The sequence below is a fragment of the Osmerus eperlanus genome, chromosome 9 (genome assembly GCF_963692335.1).
Source record: "Osmerus eperlanus chromosome 9, fOsmEpe2.1, whole genome shotgun sequence".
In the NCBI taxonomy this organism is placed as follows: domain Eukaryota; kingdom Metazoa; phylum Chordata; class Actinopteri; order Osmeriformes; family Osmeridae; genus Osmerus; species Osmerus eperlanus.
The window spans coordinates 16789963-16810685 of record NC_085026.1 but is presented as its reverse complement, the minus strand read 5'-3'; the positions used below and the strand labels follow the sequence as shown (position 1 = coordinate 16810685).

General features: G+C 48.1%; 1 protein-coding gene across 2 annotated transcripts; it reads left to right on the top strand.

Moving 5' to 3' along the window:
* The first annotated feature begins 4836 nt into the window (after positions 1 to 4836).
* Positions 4837 to 19690, top strand: aspg (asparaginase homolog (S. cerevisiae)). 2 transcript variants are annotated; one of them, XM_062469963.1, is made up of 17 exons: positions 4837 to 5238; positions 6255 to 6384; positions 6990 to 7025; positions 9227 to 9338; positions 9533 to 9658; positions 9996 to 10079; positions 10857 to 10983; positions 11283 to 11395; positions 12767 to 12952; positions 13068 to 13181; positions 13398 to 13517; positions 13764 to 13859; positions 14526 to 14689; positions 16192 to 16278; positions 16866 to 16965; positions 17605 to 17664; positions 18391 to 19690. In XM_062469963.1, the coding sequence occupies exons 1-17, from the start codon at positions 4989 to 4991 to the stop codon at positions 18391 to 18393; spliced, it is 1908 nt and encodes a 635-aa protein (XP_062325947.1). In that variant the 5' UTR covers positions 4837 to 4988; the 3' UTR covers positions 18394 to 19690. The 2 variants fall into 2 exon arrangements, with proteins under 2 accessions (XP_062325947.1, XP_062325948.1); XM_062469964.1 differs by lacking the exon at positions 6990 to 7025 and having other exon boundaries at positions 4838 to 5238.
* The last annotated feature ends 1033 nt before the right edge of the window (positions 19691 to 20723 follow it).

Below are 20723 nucleotides of genomic sequence, written 5' to 3'. Positions count from 1 at the left end.
CAAGATGGATGTTTCTGCTGATGTGATTTCTCATTTACATTTACATTTAGTCATTTAGCAGACGCTCTTATCCAGAGCGACTTACAGTAAGTACAGGGACATTCCCCCCGAGGCAAGTAGGGTGAAGTGCCTCCCTCACCGCTCAGCCACCTGACTCCCTGATTTCTCGATAAACTTTATTTCAAGCACACTGTATTTTCAGACAACGAAAAATTCAATCATTGCTAGCAGACAGATGACAGGTATGAACACATTCTGATTAAGTTGATTTAAACTAATCATGCAGGGGCGCTATAAAGTCTGCTAGGCTTAGTTGTTGTGATGCAAGAAAGGGACAATGATAGAATTTTGGCCATGAAATATTTACAGTTCTATTTCAGTTGACTAAAACCACAGTTTAGAAGACAATGAAAAGCCCATTATAAGTGTTCCTCCGGTAGGATTATTGGTGGTATTTATGGTTCCTCCGGTAGGAGAAAACCTATTGTTATTAGGGTTCCTCCGGTAGGAGGACCCTATTGTTATTGGTAGTATTACGGTTGTTCCATGGGAGTCAACGGCAGCCCAGTCCATTACTGAATGAAATAGTTGAATGTAAGATGAAAAATAGATTTATTGTGAATATGTTAAATGTTAATGCTTGGCTTATTTCTACGGACTCCAAACACTGTCTACCCTGTTTCACCGTCCGCACGCGCTCCAAATTTTCACCGACACGTCCTGGCCCCGGACACACACGCGAGGGGAGACACACACACATTTAAGGCTTTCTGAAAAGGGTGAGCTGACCAAGCCCCACCCTCACTCCTTGGCCTTGTAGCCATTCTGGCCTAGTAGCCATTCTGTGGCTGGTTTGGCTACTGCTAATGCTATTGTTAAAAGCAACAGAAGGTCTTCTTCATAACTATAAAGTTTAATCAACTAAATTTAGTTGTCCCTGACGCCTGCAAATGCTATACAATCTCCCGGAAATCGGGGATTTTGTATTTAGAGCGAGCGAGAGACTGTCCAATCAATGGAGGGAAAGGAAAACATTTATTCTTGACAATAAGTAAGCAAGTATATTGGTTGCAGGTAAAGACGTGGTGCTGCCTGCTGCTGCCGTAGAGTTTCGTCTGTGGAGATGCTGATGATAGCTTCCTCTCTGGCTGGTCTAAATAAGTGTGTAATCTTTGGGTATTTTGCTCGAGCTTGATCAGACAACAGTTTATCGCTGAGCTTTTGAGCACCGCTTGCATATTTTCTTTTACTTAGGCTATGTCTCTACTCTATCTAGAAAAACGGGGGGGGGGGGGGGGGGAAGAATCACTTGACTGAGATTTACTGAGAACTCAGGAGTTGCAATATCTGCGGTTTTACTGGAAACAGAAAACAGTGAAATCGCGTTTAGATGTTTGCTCTGGGAGAGCGGGAAACAGCAGGGATGGGGAAATGGTGTGGGCAGAGCGAGCAGCAAGAGTTCATAACCTTCACACACTTCCCTTAGTAAAAAAAAGTGTCTCCTCACTTTTATAGAGTAATTGTTGCTCCGTGTCTCTGTTGGGTGGTGATAGGAAGCGGCATAATTAAATCATTTGTTGTAATGCAAGCTGCCTTAGTTTTACTTAGTATCGTTTACATTTACATTTAGTCATTTAGCAGACGCTGTTATCCAGAGCGACTTACAGTAAGTACAGGGACATTCCCCCCGAGGCAAGTAGGGTGAAGTGCTTTGCCCAAGGACACAACGTCATTTTGCACTGCCGGGAATCGAACTGGCAATTTTACTGGCAGTTTTACTTAGTATCGTTTAGCTCATCAGTATCAGTTTAGCTCAAACTGCCTTAGTTTTACTTAGTATCGTTGAGCTCATCTAAGCTATTTAGTAAAGTAGCCTACCAACATACCACACATGAATTATTTTACGTGTTTAGGCTACTTCATCTCCAATGTTTTAATTTAAATAAACACGTTAAGAAATAATGTCACTGTTTTCAAAAGCCATTGGTTAATTTACATAAAATAAGGCCTAAACTAAGCAGTGCGTCTTGACAAGTTTTGTCAATTATGGCGTATCCGTTCTTCAACCCTGTGGATGAAGGTGCTCAGATTATACAAAAAGCGTTCATCCCACCAGCCCCAAGGGTCTTCAGAGACAGAAGTATGCTTCCCTGGCCAGTATCTGTGGAAGAGGTATAGGTTCAGCAGGCCCAGCATAGTTTATCTAGATAGATTTTATTGTCATTCTTAAAATATATATATCTACACTTTAGCAACTCATAAGGATGGCAATGAACACATAATAGTAGCCTACTTCCTTAGAAAGTAGTAGAAAGGAGAGTAGTAGACTATAATAGTAGAAAGGAGGGTAGTAGACTGCAGTCTATGTAGGCAAGCCTAGAGAAACTCACCGTAGCCAAGCCTTGACCACTGTTCAGTCTGTCTGCATCTCTGTGTGTCTTTTGAATGTGGGACATTGTTGAACAGGGTTGGTGACTCAGAAAGGTTTAGCAAAGGCAACTATATGCCAGGAAATAAGAAGGGTATACCTTGCTCCAAAACAGGAACCCTGAATATTATCAGCAGTTTTCCAGGTCATCTTGAAACACAAAGAATCAAGGAGACTTTTTATTCAATTGTATTTTCATTGTTTAAAGTAGCCTATATGTTGACAAGCTTCTGTATTACTTCATCCTCTCCTTCTGGCTTCCCCAATGTTATAGGTGCAATATTCTGTCCCCATGGGTGTATCCAGGCCCACTGGAAGACTCAGGGGTGACTGCCTGGTGCCCCCAGGGTGGAAAAAGTGTTTTCTAAAATATCCTCTAGAGTGGCAGAAATTAGACAAAGTGCCCTACTGTCTGCCATCCACATCATTCATTCTTAATGAGTTCCTTTAGAGTAGAGAAAATGTGATGCAGTACCCTATAAGGTGCCCTTACAATGGTCTATATTTGAGTGTTCCCGTGCCCTTACTTCCAATGGAAAAGGGTGCTGTTATGAAGTGCCCTTTATGCTGCCCCTACAAGACAGTGTCCCAAATGGTGGACAATGTCCAAAGACGATTTTGTCAACATTTTGAAGGTTGTTTTTGTAAAAAAAAACATATTTTTCAACCTTTCAAAAGCTTTTGTGAAAATATTTATTTGAAACTTTTTTTAGCAAATAATTTTGTGAAACCTTTAAAAAAAAAAAAAAAACGAAAACGAAACGTTTTTGTCCTCAGTTGTCCCTCATGACTCTTGTCACTTGTGCCATGACTGAGATACCGAGAACAATGTGGTTTTTCTTGCCAAAGTTCCAAATCAGGGAACTTGGAAAACAGTGAAATAGCATTTTGTGGTATTTGGGCTACTTTTAAACCTCATGCGGCCACAGGATTTCTGCCTGGGGCGACCTGCGCTGGGAGAGCGGGACACAACAGGGCTGGGGAAATTTACATTTTAGACATTTAGCAGACGCTCTTATCCAGAGTGACTTACAGTAAGTACAGGGACATTCCCCCAGAGGCAAGTAGGGTGAAGTGCCTTGTGGGGGATCGAACCGGCAACTTTCTGATTACTAGCCCAATTCCCTAACCGCTCAGCCACCTGACTCCCTGACTGAAATTGTGTGGGCAGAGCGAGCAGTAAGAGTTCATAACCTTCACACACTTCCCTTAGTAAAAAAAAAGTGTCTCCTCACTTTCATAGAGTAATTGTTGCTCCTTGTCTCTGTTGGGTGGTGATAGGAAGCAGCATGATTAAATAATTTGTTTTAATGAACCAAGAAATGTGATAATAGCAGAAATCACAGAAAATATTAATCCACCAGTCATTTTAACATTTTAACTATGGAGGTATCTATTGGATAAATGTGGTAACTCCTCCGTTGTACACCCAAAAAATATTGGGCTAGTTTTCAGGCATTCTAGGCTGGTTTTGAGCACTCGTTGGGCTGGACATTTTTGCTGGACCTGGCAACACTGAACTCAGGTGTGATGTCATTCCCAGTCCTGAGTCAACACTTTTAAAGAATGGATCTCTGCATGATGGGCTTGACGAGACCACAGGTGGCCTTACAGAACACGCTTCAAAGTTCAAAGTGACTTTCAAAAGGGTTTCATTTTAACCCATCAGGCCAACATGTCTGAAAGTTGGTATGCAGACCTTATTTCTCATGGGAAACAAAACAGTCTCAATAACCCATAATGTCTGAAGCACAGATTTTTCTCTACAGTGACAATTTGTGAAGAATAAAAAAAAAACCTGCCATTGCTCCAATTGTCTTGAAATGTTGTATACATGTATGAAATACATGTCTGTGTCAAGTCAATTTTGAAATGGTTTGCAATGTTGAGGAGAAACATGCATATTATATGCATGCCATATATATATATATATTTAGTTTGTTTCGAAGGGTGGAATGGGGGCTGTATTAAGAATGAATCAACATCCATGATACACTAAGTGTAATCTTGATTGTTTTATATGAGTTCAAACTGAACAGTCACCTGTAGGTTAAGGGAGAAATGCACCGATCAACAAATTCAGTTGACCAGTTTAACTTGTATTAGAAATCTTTCTGTGGAAATCGTCTAAATAGGCGTATCTGTGAGAAGTTTTGTAGGGAAGCTCTCCATTTTTTATGTCAAATTATCTGTGATGGTAGTTATAAAATGTTCTACAGCAGTATTCATGCTTCTGGACAAGATCATTTATTGGTAACCATTCATTTAGCAGGCTTTTATCCAAAGCAACGTACCGAGAGGAATCTAACCTCTTTGGGTGGTCTTTAGTCCATAGAAAACATGAACTCATTTGTGGAGGTGGACCATAAGGTCTTGATGAGCCAATAACGACGAGTTCCACATTTTCCCCGTTGCTGTTTCAATAAAAGGGAGGAAAAAATACCAATCGGCAGCATCTTAGTTGATCTGTCACCGAGAACGCTCTCTCATATTAATCATCTCAACAGTGTAGCTTGTTTCAGCCGCTTGACGCAGAGAACCACCTGACCGACTAGAAATCATGGCGGAAATGAATCCCACTTCAGTTACTATGACCTCGCTCGCTAGAGCCTTGTCGTTTTCAGGTTCCTACGAGAGGGACCGGGACGATGAATTTAACTCTCACACTACTTTTGGTCGAGGCAGTGTGCCACATCTCGGCCAAAGAAGAAGTTTGATTGATTGCGCGAACGCGGTCTACTCCTGTGAAGAAGTTTGTGTTCTTGTCATCAACACCGGAGGAACCATTGGAATGACACTCAAGAATGACGGTATGGGGAGTTTAAATACTCGTAGGCACAGCTAGCTACGTTCTGCTTCTTATGTTGTAGGTTGCTAGTAGGAAACGCATTTGTAGACTAAGCGTCCGATTGTCAGCCGCTACTTGCAAGATAGTTCCACCAAAAAAGGACCTTTTAGAAGTTGATTTTCTTTAACATATTTTTCCATTGAATTTTATGTAAAAAAAGACAGAAATTAGGAAAAAGATATCATGCCATCTTAGGGTGTTAATGGGCAGATCAGCAATTGTCCTGCATGTAGTCTCAGCCCTGTTAGAGACACCCTTATATAACGTTATTACTATTGCATAATAGCAACAATAATAACATTTGTATTATTTTTCCAACATGATGGCACGGAGTTTATAGCACAAGAATATAAAACAACATGTTTTTCTAGTGGTTATACCAGGACTTCATCTCCATTTATTTTGCATGGTGCACTCAAAAAGGTAGCCTACTTTTACCTACACTACATCAATAACAAACACACATGCACACTCTGTCTCACTTTCATCAATGAGTAACTATGATACTGATGCTTATGAACGTGTTGATTTCATTTGAAGCACTGTCAATCCAAACAGTTTTTAAAAATGATTGTATTTAATGTTTCCTCAGTATCTAGCTGAGTTTATTAACTATATAGTAGCTAACTTTGTGTTTAGTTTGAGGTACAGCCTTTAAATTTCTAAATCCTTTCTCTTAATTTAAATAACAAAAAAAAACAGAAAAGACCAGCTTGATCTGACGTTTAAAATTAAAGTGCCATGTCTCCGTTAACCACTAGGGCGCAGTATAAAGCAAGGTGAAATCAAGAGAGGAGGCACTGCTGAACAGGATAGCACACCTTAAATTGTTTTCTACATTCTACCGTTTAATTTGACTTTCCCTGCACATGGTGGGAAAAAACACCCCCCCTTTTCAGGTTTACAAATACCTGTGTGCCATCAGTGTACCTGTTTGATCTGCTCTCAGCCTGACCTGTCTGTGTATTTAACCCCCAGTTCTAGAACCAGAACCTCATGCTTTTGTGAAGAACCTCAGGAAGCTCATCATGTTCCATGATGAAGAGTACGCCCAGAAGACTAAACTGTACGATCACTACGATTTTCCAGAGAGCACGCTGGTCCTGCCGTAAGTGCCCTGTCTCACCCCCACCCACCTGTCTCACCCCAACCTCCCCCCCCCACCACCCCCACCTCCCCCTCCTCCCCCCCACCCACCTCCCCCTCCCCCCCACCCACCGCCCCCACCTCCCCCTCCACACCCCCTCTGCTTCCCTCTGTGGAATTCCCAACATCTCATGTTTTCAAAAATGTATTGTTTTTCTTTATTACGTTTACGTTTAGTCATTTAGCCGATGCTCTTATCCAGAGCGACTTACAGTAAGTACTAGTGGCAAGTAGGGTGAAGTGCCTTGTGAAGGACACAACGTCATTTTGCGCGGCCAGGAATCAAACCGGCAACCTTCTGATTAATAGCCCGATTCCCTAACCGCTCAGCCATCTGAATTGCCATTTACTAAACAGGGTTTTTAACGAATACTTATTGGTTGGATGTTTTTTTTTTTACTACGTACTTCTACTACATGTAACGTAACCATCTTTTTCTTGATAGTGATTGCCAGAACCAGTTTGCCATAACATTTTCGTACAGTTCAGCCTAGGCCGTGCTCACAAACCCCCTTTGCCTGACAGGTGAACATGTCCCTCTAAACCTTGTTTGTGTTGCTTTAACAGGATGCCCACACCTCATGCAGACCAGCTATTTCAGGGGTGCTGTAGTACTGGTAGCATACTGTCTGCCTGCATTGTGTTTGAGCCTGGTTACAAGTCTGTGTCTGTCTTACCTAGTGTGGGCCTGTCTGTCTGCCTGTCTGTGGCCCTGCCAGGGAGAGATCACAGAAGCGAAGGTCCCTCTGTCAGGGCAGGTTGAGGGGGAGGCCTGCTATCGGTTCTCCAGATGGAGGTTGATCCAGAGCCAGGGCTCTCTGACTGGGTCCCGTCCTCCTCCTGTAGCCCCCCTCTGGTGGCTCTGAGCCTGCAGCGTGCGTTGCCTCTGCCCATGCAACACACCTGGCCACCCCTCCAACACACCTTCAAATGCATGGGTCGTTATCAAGCTCAGCAGAAGCCTGGTAACGACCCATTCATTTGAACCAGGTGTGTTGGAGCAGGGAAACATCTCAAACATGCAGGGCAGGGGGTCCTGAGGACCAGGGTTGGGAACCTCCAGGCTAATCTCCACACAGACACACAGCACAGCCCATTCAGGCCCTGCCACAGTCCCAGAGCAGGAAGGGGGCAGGGTAGCGGTGCAGGGCGGTTGGTTTAAAGGTTTAAGATAAGAGGGACCCCCACAAACACACAGCCTAGTATCTAGATACTGCTTGTGTGCGTGTGTGTGTGTGTGTGTCATGCCTCCTAGTAGTTATCTTCTTGGATGGCTGCCATATGTCACATCTCAAGCCACACCCATCACTCTCGTCGCCACGGTCCCACAGGATTTTGTATGAGTTGTCATCTCGTTTCTTTTCATGTGCAGTTGTGCAATTTAAATAACCTTGTCTTGCTAACATGGTAGCCTACCGATTGCTTACATTAGCATGTGAGAGCATCGGTTTATTTTGTGTGTTACGTTTGTATTCCTCGGATAGCGTTGGCATGAGCTGCACATTGACTAATTGCTCTGCATATAGAAGGAGACTCCATGTGGGGAAATCTCACTTGACTAAAATTGTAACGTTGCAGAGATTCTTCATTATGCAGAGGAGGGATCTGGTTTATTGATTTATTGAAAAGTTGTAGTTAGGAGACGTAGAAAGACCAGCCTTCAGCCCCCCCCCTTGACCTCCCTCCCTGCGTCTCCCTCATCAGCAGGCTACGAGCCCTGCATTCCCAATCAGCCCCTCCCTGAGCCCCCCCCCCCCAGCTACACCAGGAGATAAATGAATAATTGGCGATTTGAATATTGTTTCTAGCGGCACTATGGCGTTAAGATGATCAACAACATATGTTGGAGGTTTGTGTGTGGAGTCTGAGCTAATTAGGAGAGTGTCTGTAGAGGCCTGGCTCGGCAGCGGAGGGCTCGCCTTAACCCTCTCTCCCCCCGCTGTTCCATTCAGCCTCGCCTCCAGGTTTGGGGGCTCCCCTATGGTAATTTGGGGGGCTGGAGGGTCTCATCTCACGTCTTAAGAGAGAGATTAAAAGGGGAATCTTTTCATAGCTGCTTAGCCGGGCGCGATCTCTTGTTAGCAGGGCAGCCGGAGACAGCTCAGCAGCTAACTTAAACTCTTCTTAAGGGGAGCATTAATATGCATGTGAGTCCAGGGTAAGCTGGCCCTGTCTAATGAGAACATCCACCGCTACACAGAGTCTCTGCGACACCTGAACTGGGCCCTGTTTGATAGAGACACGGTTATTTGGCTGCCCCTCCCCCCTGACAACTCCATACAGCCTCGCTGCCTGTGCCCGAAGAAGATGGAGAATCGGTCCAACTTTGAAGGGGTTTCCACCCCCATAACATGAGCTAATCCTGGCCCCTGTCTTATCAGACCTCCATCATTCTCCTTCCATGCTCTGAAAACAGGTTCTGGCACCCTGCTGTTCAACAGAAGGCCCAAGCAAATAGACTTTGTCTCGCTTCATAAACTAGGCTAGGCTCGGGCCACTCTGTTTTTCCACACGTGATCCCCTTGCCGTTTCACATTTAAACACAACCAGGTCGAAACCTCAGAATCTGTGTGTGTGTAAAGGGAGCAAAACCAAAACAAAGACGATAATGTCACTGATCTCGTGGTTTCCTTTTTCCACAGATTTAATCAGCTAATTTGCCTAACCCCAACCCTGATTGTTCTCACGTGTGTGTGTTTGCATTCACTCACATGCACGGTTGGAGGTCTGTGTGTGTGCTGTGTCTTGCTGAGCTGAAAGCTTTAACATGATTTAAATTCATGGTCAACTTCTTTCCTGTTCAGAATGTGTAAAGACAAGAAGAGGATTGTGTACACCGTCTTAGAGTACGATCCCCTGCTGGACTCGTCTAACATGACCCCGAAAGACTGGGGGACGATTGGGAAGGACATCGAGGTACTTCAGCCCAAACACTAACCACACAACTTGTCCCTCATTCACACTCGCAACCTTTGCAAGCACCTAATTGACCAACTTTCAAAACATTCCTTCTCGACAGCATCTATAGATGTAGCACAAAACAGATGGTGCTGTGTGTGTGTCCTCCTTGTGTGTCGATGTGCTTCACTGTCTCCATGTCTCTGGGGTAGAAATACTACGAGAAGTACGACGGCTTTGTGGTCCTCCACGGGACCGACACCATGGCGTACACGGCCTCCGCTCTGTCCTTCATGTGCGAACACCAGGGCAAGCCTGTAATCCTCACTGGCTCCCAGGTAACCTGCCTCCTGCTGTTCACCACACACGGCCTCCGCTCTGTCCTTCATGTGCGAACACCAGGGCAAGCCTGTAATCCTCACTGGCTCCCAGGTAACCTGCCTCCTGCTGTTCACCACAGTAAAGATGAGACTGCAGTAGAGATACGACAGACAGTAGCTTAGTGGTTAGAGATAATGGACTGCAGATCAAGACGTTGCAGGTTCAGTTTCCATCACCTGTGCCGGGTGTCTCAGGATAAATGTTTCTGTTGACTCAATGTATATTTTGTTATTTATGAATGTTTATGTTTAACCTGATGTTTATGAATTTGGGACTTCTTGATGGTGGTTTCAGGTGCCGATCTACGAGATGAGGAACGATGGTAGAGGTAACCTCATGGGGGCGCTGATGATCGCTGGTCAGTTTTACATTCCTGAGGTGAGTGGAGACGTCTGTCATGCTGTGTGTGTGCGTGTGTGTGTGCGTGCGTGTGTGTGTGTGTGTGGGGGGGGGGTCACAATCGCTGGACAATCGTCCAGCGATTGTGAGTGTGTTTTCAATCCTAACTGTCTCATTCAGCATGTTCTGTGACAGTTTCGGTTACAAAATCGGTCACACAACGCAAATGATAAGGCTTCTTGATTTCAGTCTCTGTCTTTGTTGAATCCGTCTTTCGCTTTTTTCAGTCTGCCGTGAGTGATCAGTCTTGTGAAATGATTTCTTCAAACGTTTATTGTTTAAGATTGTATCGTTTGAGAACTGTTCCGCCTGATCTGTGTGTGCCATGTTTGCACACAAAAGGCTGAAGACAGCGAAAGCCCTCATTAAACCGCCTGTCTAACAAGACAGTTCAGTACACTACAATGCTGCAGTGTGTCGCAATAACGAGCAAAAGTACTTCCTCAAACGTCAGGAGGAAACGGCGAATTGGAATCAAACAGCGTTTGACGAATAGAGGCAGAAGAGGAACCAGCTCGTGTTTTAAATGTCTAAAATCTGCATCCAAACAAAGTTTTAGTGGATGAGGAGAAGCTTGAAAAACTCATCTGGCTCCATGTTCCTTCTAACCTTCTATACTGGGAACTGACATTGTGTGTCTTGTTCATGACATCTTCAAGACACCTCTAGTTAGGTCGGTGTGACAATGTTGAAGGGAATGTTGCTGTCACAATGCAATAACGTTTTTCTGTGTTTTTTGACTGCTTGCCTTACCAGGTGTGTCTATACTTCAATAACAAGCTCTACCGGGGGAACCGCGTCACCAAGGTGGACTCCGGAAGCTACAACGCCTTCTGCTCTCCCAACCTGGCCCCTCTGGCCAACGCGGAAGTGGACATCACAAGTAAACAAAAGCTCTGTGGATTCTGACGCCAAGCGTCCCACATCTCAGACTTGACACAGTCCTCCAGGTGTCTAGTGTGTGGTGTGTCAGGTGGCTGAGCGGTTAGGGAATCGGGCTGGTAATCAGAAGGTTGCCGGTTCGATTCCCGGCCTTGCGAAATGACGTTGTGTCCTTGGGCAAGGCACTTCACTCTACTTGCCTCAGGGTGAATGTCCCTGTACTTACTGTAAGTCGCTCTGGATAAGAGCGTCTGCTAAATGACTAAAATGTGTTGCGTCCGACCTTGTCTCGTTCCGCAGTCAACTGGGACACGGTGTGGAGGGCCAACACCACAGAACGCTTCCGGGTCAGCCCGGAGGTCAACCGCAACGTGGGTCTCCTCAGGCTGTTCCCCGGCATCACCACCCAGACCGTGAGTGCTTCCCGGCAGAAGATTAGGACGATTCTAAGAGCCCTTGTCAGACAGGGTAAACAAGGAGAGACAGGGGCCCTGGTTAGAGAGGGGCCCTGGTCAGACAGGGGGCCTGGTCGGACAGGGGGCCCTGGTCGGACAGGGGGCCTGGTCGGACAGGGGGCCCTGGTCGGACAGGGGCCCTGGTCGGACAGGGGGCCTGGTCGGACAGGGGGCCCTGGTCGGACAGGGGGCCGTCCAGGGCCCCTGTCCCTAGCGGCGCCCCGTCCCCACTGGTGGGCCAGCGGCCACATATGCTGCCTGGAAGCGATCCTCAGCGAAGGGTTTTAATCAAAGGCGCTTCATCGTTTCGGTTCCCAGTGTGTGATGCTCTTTATCTTTGAGCTCTGAGTGGCAGCTCCTCATTTGTGGGTGTTTGTTCGCTGGCCAGCCAGATAGAGGGGCTGTCCAAGTGATGTGCGTACAGCTGGGGTGGGATCCAGGCTGCTAGCAGCACCCAGCCCAGCGACCGTGAGACGCCGTTATGGGGCATGACCAATCACCCTCTAAAGACCCAGGCTTGGCACGGGCGTTTCAACACTTAGCTCCTCCTTCCCTTCAGCAGACAGGGAGAAGCAGAGGCCTTGGTTTACTGTTGCAGTCTGGTGCCCCTGCCCAGGATGCTGTCATAACTCTAGCTGGGTTTATGATAACGTATAAATCATCTGCCTCGCGCTGTTTCTGCCTTCTCTTGGCTTTATTGGAAATCTGCGTGTCGTTGGCCAGAGGGTCCAGTTCCAAAATCTGTACTGTAGCTTATCACACCCAAAAACATGATCCCCCTAGCTTTAAATTCACCCCCCCCCTTCCCTATTCCCATATTTTAGCAGGCTGTTTCTGAGTTGAGAAAGGATGGCTCTGAACACCTGGAATGCTAATGGCTGCCTGCGTCCGGCTGCCTGTGCTCCAGATGCCAGGGCTGGTGGGGGTGCTGGGGGCTCCCGGTGCCAGTGTGCCACCCTGAGACACAAGGGCCAGGACAGGGGGCACCAGATGGGCATCAGGGTGGGCGAGGGTAGGGTGTGTATGGCTGGTCAGGGTTAGGATGGTTGTCAAACCGAATTCTCGCTCAGTAATGTGCTCTCCCTGCCCAGCTGTCGTCTCAGCTGAACTCAGCCGCTTCAGCAGGACAGGGCGGGACTACAGTGTGGTGTGGGCAGTAATGCTGGCTGTGATTGGCTGAAGGTGACTAGTGTGTGGTGTGGGCAGTAATGCTGGCTGTGATTGGCTGAAGGTGACTAGTGTGTGGTGTGGGCAGTAATGCTGGCTGTGATTGGCTGAAGGTGACTAGTGTGTGGTGTGGGGAGTAATGTTGGCTGTGCTTGGCTGCAGGTGATCGCCTTCCTGCAGCCGCCCCTAGAGGGCGCTGTCCTGGAGACGTACGGCAGCGGAAACGCCCCCGACAACCGCCCGGACCTGCTGGAGGAGCTGACGAAGGCCACCAAGCGTGGCATCATCATCATCAACTGCACCCAGTGTCTGAAGGGCTCTGTGTCCACGTCCTACGCCACCGGCCAGGTACGTGACAACCAGGACCCCTGTGTGTGTGTGTGTGTGTGTGGACATATGTGTGTGTTGATCTTTTTGTGTGTGTATACATATATATGTGTGTATGAACTCGCTGCTCCCTCAGGTCCTGATGGACGCAGGGCTGATCCCAGGTCGTGACATGACCCCCGAGGCGGCCCTCTCTAAGCTGTCCTACGTGCTGGCCCGGGCCGAGCTCAGCCTGGAGGACAAGAAGAAGGTGAGGTGGACTTATTTTTTTAGACGAAAAAAGCTATCTAGCTAGCACTAGCTATCGAACGAGTGAAAACTTCAAATCGTTGAGTAGGCACGTAGTTTTTGGCACCCGGACAGTTTTTGGCGTGACAGAGTCGGCACGGAGAGAAGAACAGACACCTGGGGTCGAACGCTGTTTCATGCTAGACCCGTGTGTGTGTGTGTGTGTGTGTGCGTGCAGATGATGAAGCAGAACCTGCGAGGCGAGATGTGTGCTGACCTGGCAGGGGCCAAGCTCTCCATGAGTGACAGTCGCTTCATCCAGGTCATCGCCAAGACGCTCAGCATCAGCTGCAAGGAGGTGAGGTGCCTGGTCACTCACTCACACACACACACACTCACACACACACACACTCACGCTCTCATTCAACTTCCTTCAAACTGGTTTTCATCTGGTTCTTTTGTTGTTACCAAGACCAGAGGCAATCACCGCATGACATGGTTTTATCGTGTTGTCACATATTCTAGATTTTCTGTCTGGTTCAAAGCACAGCCCTCTCAGAATCCTAGCTCACACAATCCTCTGGCCTGCTGGTCTTGTCTCCAGGAGCTGGAAGCCATCCGTGACGCCCTCACCCCCCCGTTGGCCTGCGCTGCCTCCAAGATCGGAGATATCGACGCCTTGAAGGCCATCCGAGAAATGGTGAGCAAGTTCCAACCAACACTGCGCCGCCGCCGTCGCCGAATCAAACGCTTCCTGTAAGTCAGCAGGAGAAGGGAAGACTGAACATGCTGTTGTTGTTGACCCCACACTCTGGGAGAGAGTTCACACACACAGACCCTGTGTTTGCTCTGGGACAGAGTTCACACACACAGACCCTGTGTTTGCTCTGGGACAGAGTGTAGGTCATGTTTGAACCCGTGTTGATAACACGGACATCAGAAGCGTAGCTGTAGCGTGTCAACGTCCTGATGGGGTCTGCAGCTGAGGAACAAAGTGTCAGTCAGTCACAAGTCTGACATCAGCAAAACACATACCACAACATCTCAGCCGCAAAACAAACCTCAGGAGGTGAACAGGTGCAGGGCGATGAGTTCCCCAGCAGACTGTGACGTTTGCAGGATGAACCGGTCAGTTGAGTGCATGCTAGTCATGCTAGTCATGCTAGTCATGCTAGTCATGCTAGTCATGCCAGCAGACTCAGTCAAGATGGCCAACGAAAAGCTGTTTTAGATTAAATGATGAACTGTGTTTCCCGTCAAACCAAGAAAACGTCCATTTTCAGTAGTTACCTCGACAGGAAACGATGATGTTTTAACATAGAAATGGCAGTTTGGTTTGAGGGACCTCCTGCCCTCCCTGTCTCAGGGCAGTGACCTGAGTCTGGCGGACTACGACGGGCGCACCCCTCTGCATGTGGCGGCCTGTGAGGGCCACCTGGAGGTGGTGAAGTACCTCCTCTGCCACGGCGCCTCCGTCCACGCAAAGGACCGCTTCGGGGACACGCCCCTGAGCAACGCCAGGCGCTTCAGGTAGGACGCCGGCGAGGGCGGGGCTTCAGAACGGGCAGTTTTATCTTTTTAGACATGTTTTGACTGAGAGAGATAGGGGAGAGGAGGAGAGTGGGGGGGGGGGTAGGCCCCTGCATTAGCTTTAATAGTACAATCAGACAGGTTATTGGTCTCAGGTTTGGAGTGGAGGACAGTGGGGAAGACTGGAGGGATGGAGGGATGGAAGGGGGGAGGGAGGGGGTGCTGGGCGCTGCTTATCTGTGCAGAAGGATGCTTGTTTGTGTCACACGGTAATGCCATCATGTTAAGTGGTGCATTTCAAATCCCACACTGGCCATTACCAATCTCTCCATCCATGTCTTTGGTGTGCAAACAGCAGGCAAAGAGGAGAGCAGGGAGGCTTATTAAGGCAATAGTGGTAGGGGGCTGGGGGCTGGGGGCTGGGGGCTGGGGGCTGGGGCTGGGGCTGGGCGCTAGGGCTGGCGAAAGGACTGACTGTCAGATGGCCCTTGAAACCAGAGGAGTAATTCTAAATGAAGTTTAGAGGCCACCACAATAATTAACTTCTAAATAGGCTAATTGCCATCCGCCAATAGCTACAGTGTTTATTTTGATCTTGATTGTTTTTATATTTATGTTGTTTGTCATTAATTGACATTGTGCATGATACTGTGCTGAGAATAACTTGCCCAAGGCCTCATTTTATACCCACTGTGCAGCCTGCGGGGAGGAGTGTTGGTGTGTTTCTGTGTGTGTGTGTCTGAGTCATTCAGAGCGTAAGCAAGTGGAATTGTCTTTTGTCCTTGAACGGTTGGCAGGACAAGTTTCAACATGTCGCCTCCCTGCTGTATGACAGAGAAATTCTCCACCTGCTACTTCAGTCTGAATATCATTAACGTGACCTCACACACACCTGTGTGTGCGTGTGTGTGTGTGTGACGGGGGGGTATCTGGGCTAAACGTTGAGGAACGAGTCTCTTTCAGTCACATCTTTCTTCTGGGTGCCCATATAAGGACGGGGAGGGAATGTGAGAGGAGAGGAGAGACAGGGTGAACGAGAGGAGTGTGTTCTGAACCAGTCGTACCAGCCAGCTTCCTGAGATACTCTCAAACTGCACTTTTTGAAGCTCGCTCTTGTTTTAGTAGGCTCTACTCTTCACGCAAATGTCTAATAGGACTAGTGTGTGTGTGTGAGAGAGTGTGTGTGAGAGTGTGTGTGTATGTATGTTGGTGTTGTGCCAGTCCCAGTTGAGATGCGGGGGTGGTTTACTGGGAAATAGACAACGTGTCCATACAGGTCTAGCTGGAGGACAGTGTCACTGTCAACAGACACTAATCTAGCATCTGGCTCAGCCTTCCACAGATATCAGATTTGGTACAAACTGAACATGTCGCTAAGGATGATGGGACCTGTGGTGTGACTTATCCTGCAGGAACAGGCTTCTCCCTCTGTAAACCTGTGGTACGGTGAAACAGCAGGGGGTGGTAATCCTACTGTGTGTGTGTGTGTGTGTGTCACCCAGACACAAGGAGGTGGTGAGGCTGTTGAGGAGGACAGGGGCTCACCTCTCTACCACTGAGCGCAAGGAAGCAGGAACAGAGCTGTGCAGGTAGGACACGCACACACACACACACACACATACACATGCACACACACACACGTACACACATGCACACACACCCACTCACGTACATACATGCACACCCACTCACGTACACACACACACACAGGCTCTCAACCTTACACAGAGAACCAGGACCAGTTGACCAGGTCTTACTTGAGCAGGTGGAATGCTCCCCAGCAGCATAGCTCCATCCCAGCTTCACATACAGTCAGTCAGATGAGGAGGATATCTGCAGTTTCACAAGCACTACTTCCATCCATAGAAAGAGAACAAGAAATGCTAAATAACCCTTAACATAATAATTACAAAACAAACCCTGTCACTTTATTGTTCTGTGCAGTAGAACACATCCTAAACCCTGTCTGTGTGTGCAGTAGAACACATCCTAAACCCTGTCTGTGTGTGCAGTAGAACACATCCTAAACCCTGTCTGTGTGTGCAGTAGAACACATCCTAAACCCTGTCTGTGTGTGCAGTAGAACACACCCTAAACCCTGTCTGTGTGTGCAGTAGCGCTCAGTTGACTATCCAGCAGCGGTAAACAGTTGCGCTGGTGTGTTTGTGTGTTGCAGCCTGGCTGCCTGTGGGGACGTGGCAGGGCTGGAGATGTGGATGCTGGCCGGGGTGGACCCCTGCACTGCCGGCTACGACGGCCAGACAGCCATGAGTGTGGTGAGTGTCGAGTGGAAAACCTTTTAAAACATGAGGAAGAAAGAGGCCTAACCAGGGCTCACATGAGGCCTAACCAGGGCTCACATGAGGCCTAACCAGGGCAGTCATGAGGCCTAACCATGGCTCACATGAGGCCTAACCAGGGCTCACATGAGGCCTAACCAGGGCAGTCATGAGGCCTAACCAGGGCTCACATGAGGCCTAACCAGGGCTCACATGAGGCCTAACCAGGGCAGTCATGAGGCCTAACCAGGGCTCACATGAGGCCTAACCAGGGCTCACATGAGGCCTAACCAGGGCTCACATGAGGCCTAACCTGGGCAGTCATGAGGCCTAACCAGGGCTCACATGAGGCCTAACCAGGGCAGTCATGAGGCCTAACCAGGGCTCACATGAGGCCTAACCAGGGCTCACATGACGCCTAACCAGGGCTCACATGAGGCCTAACCAGGGCTCACTTGAGGCCTAACCAGGGCTCACATGAGGCCTAACCAGGGCTCACATGAGGCCTAACCAGGGCTCACATGAGGCCTAACCAGGGCTCACATGAGGCCTAACCAGGGCTCACATGAGGCCTAACCAGGGCAGTCATGAGGCCTAACCAGGACTGACGACCTGCCTTTGTCCCCCTGTCTTCAGGCCAAGGCTACAAACAACCAGGAGATGATTAAGCTTCTTTCCCAGATCCCTAAAGCCGAGGTAAGGACTCTGTCATCAGGCCTGACACACGGTCTAGTTAGCTTCCGGAAGAATCTTTCACCCGATTAAGGTCTTTTACGATCAGCAATGTGTGTTAAATGATGTGTTCCCTTTTCCATTAGCAGTGTGTTTAGTTGATATGCTTTGTGTTCACTTTCATGTTTTATTTGTTTGAGGAGGAACAAAATGAATGACGGTGATTAAAAATAATGCTGAGGTAAAATGCTGTAGATGTGTGTTGTGCTTGTTAAAAAATACAATAAAAACAGCTAGCTAATCCATACACCTCTGATTTAAGATATCCTTGCCCTGTCATAGACACATGCTGGCTGTTTCATTCAGCATGGCAACACTGGGCAGCATCAGAGGGCCAGTAGTTGAGGTCCACATGTGCCTTGACCTTGATCTGCCCTCCCCAAGCAGTCAGAATGGCTTCAGAGGCTTTGCTGTGACGTTGGCTGGCCTCGAACCCTGTGGCCGCCACGCTGCATTAACGGCATGCTGTGCTTGGTGTGATACGCCAGTGTATGCCAGGCGTGTCTGTGGATGTTCCTGAGCTCCAAACCTGCGAAGCCTGTTGACCCTGCTGAAGCTGGAAGCCTGCTGGAGTTTCAGCCTGTCTGAGACACAAACATTCTTCTGATTGTTTTCAATCTAATTTCCGTCTGTCTCTCTCCCCCCCTCTCTCTCCCTCCCCTCTCTCTCCCCCCCCTCTCTCTCCCCCAGTAAAACTAGATGCCTCCGCCCCAGTTCTTATTCTGAAGACGACACCCGTCAAATGGAGTGTCGTTCCGTCCGCCTAATAAAAGATGGAAAAATAGCCAACAGACATTCTCCTGAGCCATATATCTGAGTGTTTATTAGGGGTGGGAATCTTTTGGTACCTCATGATTCGATCCGAATCGATTCTTGGGGTCACGATTCGATTAAAAATCGATTCACGATTTTTTCGATTCATGATTTTTTTTTTAAATTTTTAATCAAATTTTGATTCATTATATGCTTACATTTGATTCTAGTTTGCTGTTTAGTGTTACTTGTTTCTTTTTGACTGTGATAGGCAGTTAAGTGTTGAAGAAAAAAATCCCAATGCATCAAAACCTTGAAATTTATTGTTTTTCTTGCAGTTTAGTACCCTCATTGTTAACAAAAAAAAAAAAAAAAACTTGCATTTTGACATTTGTGAATCGCTAGAAGACTGAATCGCGATTCAAATGTGAATCGATTTTTTCCCCCACCCCTAGTGTTTATGTCCATGTGCACTATATTTGTAGTTAAGGAACTGTGGTCCTCTCTTGAAACCTCTCATAGCACAACAATTAATGTCAGGACATGTTCTGGTGCCTCAGTCTGTGTGTGATCTTCACGTCCAACTGTGAACGACAATTTATGTGTTAAGAGATCGTTAATTTGTAGGATTTTAGAGTATTATCACTGACCACTTTAAGCTCAGTGAATAACATCTACTGATCTCACCACTTGCAAACCCCCCTCCCAAAAACTTCTGTTTTACACTGATTCTAGGAAGAAGTTAGCGGGAGGTTGCTGTAGTGAGGGGAAACCCTCCCTTATGTCGAATCATCCAGCCTTCTCTGCTGCTCAGTCTTTGTGCAGGTCCAGGTACGCACAGACCTGGACCCAAACCTGCGAAGCCTTTTGACCGTGCAGCTGCTCCCCGTATCCCTCCACCTCCTCCCCTGTCTGCCCTGCCACTGCCCCCGTATCCCTCCACCTCCTCCCCTGTCTGCCCTGCCACTGCCCCCGTATCCCTCCACCTCCTCCCCTGTCTGCCCTGCCACTGCCCCCGTATCCCTCCACCTCCTCCCCTGTCTGCCCTGCCACTGCCCCCGTATCCCTCCACCTCCTCCCCTGTCTGCCCTGCCACTGCCCCCGTATCCCTCCACCTCCTCCCCTGTCTGCCCTGCCACTGCCCCCGTATCCCTCCACCTCCTCCCCTGTCTGCCCTGCCACTGCCCCCGTATCCCTCCACCTCCTCCCCTGTCTGCCCTGCCACTGCCCCCGTATCCCTCCACCTCCTCCCCTGTCTGCCCTGCCCCTGGCCCCCGTATCCCTCCACCTCCTCCCCTGTCTGCCCTGCCACTGCCCCCGTATCCCTCCACCTCCTCCCCTGTCTGCCCTGCTGGTGCCTCTGAAGCACCTACACTGTTCTTTCAGGAGCTTTCACTGACCCTCCTCCGTCCTCTGCTGTTAACTCTCCCTGGCCCTCATCCCTCCCTCTCATCCTCCCTGGTCCTTATCCCGCTCCCTCTCATCCTCCCTGGTCCTCATTCCCCTCCATCTCATCCTCCCCGGTCCTCATCCCCCTCCCTCTCATCCTCCCTGATCCTCATCCCTCCCAGCCTGCCCCGGTCCTCATCCCCCTCCTTCTCATCCTCCCTGGTCCTCATCCCTCCCTCTCATCCTCCCTGGTCCTCATCCCCCTCCCTCTCATCCTCCCTGGCCCTCATCCCTCCCTCTCATCCTCCCTGGTACTCGCCTGGGTCTGGGTGGAAATCCAAACCTATATGTGTTCCATTTGTGTCCTCCATCCTAACTCCACTCAGGAAGGGAAGTCCAGCGATGCTGCTGGAAAACACTGGCTGTTTCACTGAGCAACTGTTAGATCAGTGTTCATTTTAACCCTTGTGTTATCTTCGGGTCATTCTGACCCATCAGTCATTGTGACCCACTGTCGTATTGCGACAACTTTACCGCATACAAAAACAAAGTGAAGCATTTTCTTTTAATCTTGGGCTGTCTCAGACCCCCCACATTGCAAAGGTTAAAAAAAATAATATTTTTATTTGTTTTTGTATTGGGTAAAATTGGGTAAACACAACGATGGTTCGTTACGAACCTTTGGGTCATGTGACCCGAAGGCAGCACAAGGGTTAACTACATTTTTTGGTGTTGTAACGTTATTAATAGAATTGATCCATGTCATAGAGTCAGGGATTTGTGTTACATTGAGGCCTATTCTAACGATGAATGTGTTAAGAAATGTTAGTGTTCATTTGAATGAATGAATGAATATTTTTGTAACCCTTTGTGATGTGCTG

Excerpts from the sequence above, each read along its gene's own strand:
- aspg (XM_062469963.1), top strand. The coding sequence starts at position 4,989 with ATGGCGGAAATGAATCCCACTTCAGTTACTATGACCTCGCTCGCTAGA. Across the intron at positions 7,026-9,226 it reads GCAGACCAGCTATTTCAGGG|AATGTGTAAAGACAAGAAGA; the intron begins GTGCTGTAGTAC and ends TTTCCTGTTCAG. Across the intron at positions 12,953-13,067 it reads CGTCCTACGCCACCGGCCAG|GTCCTGATGGACGCAGGGCT; the intron begins GTACGTGACAAC and ends CTGCTCCCTCAG.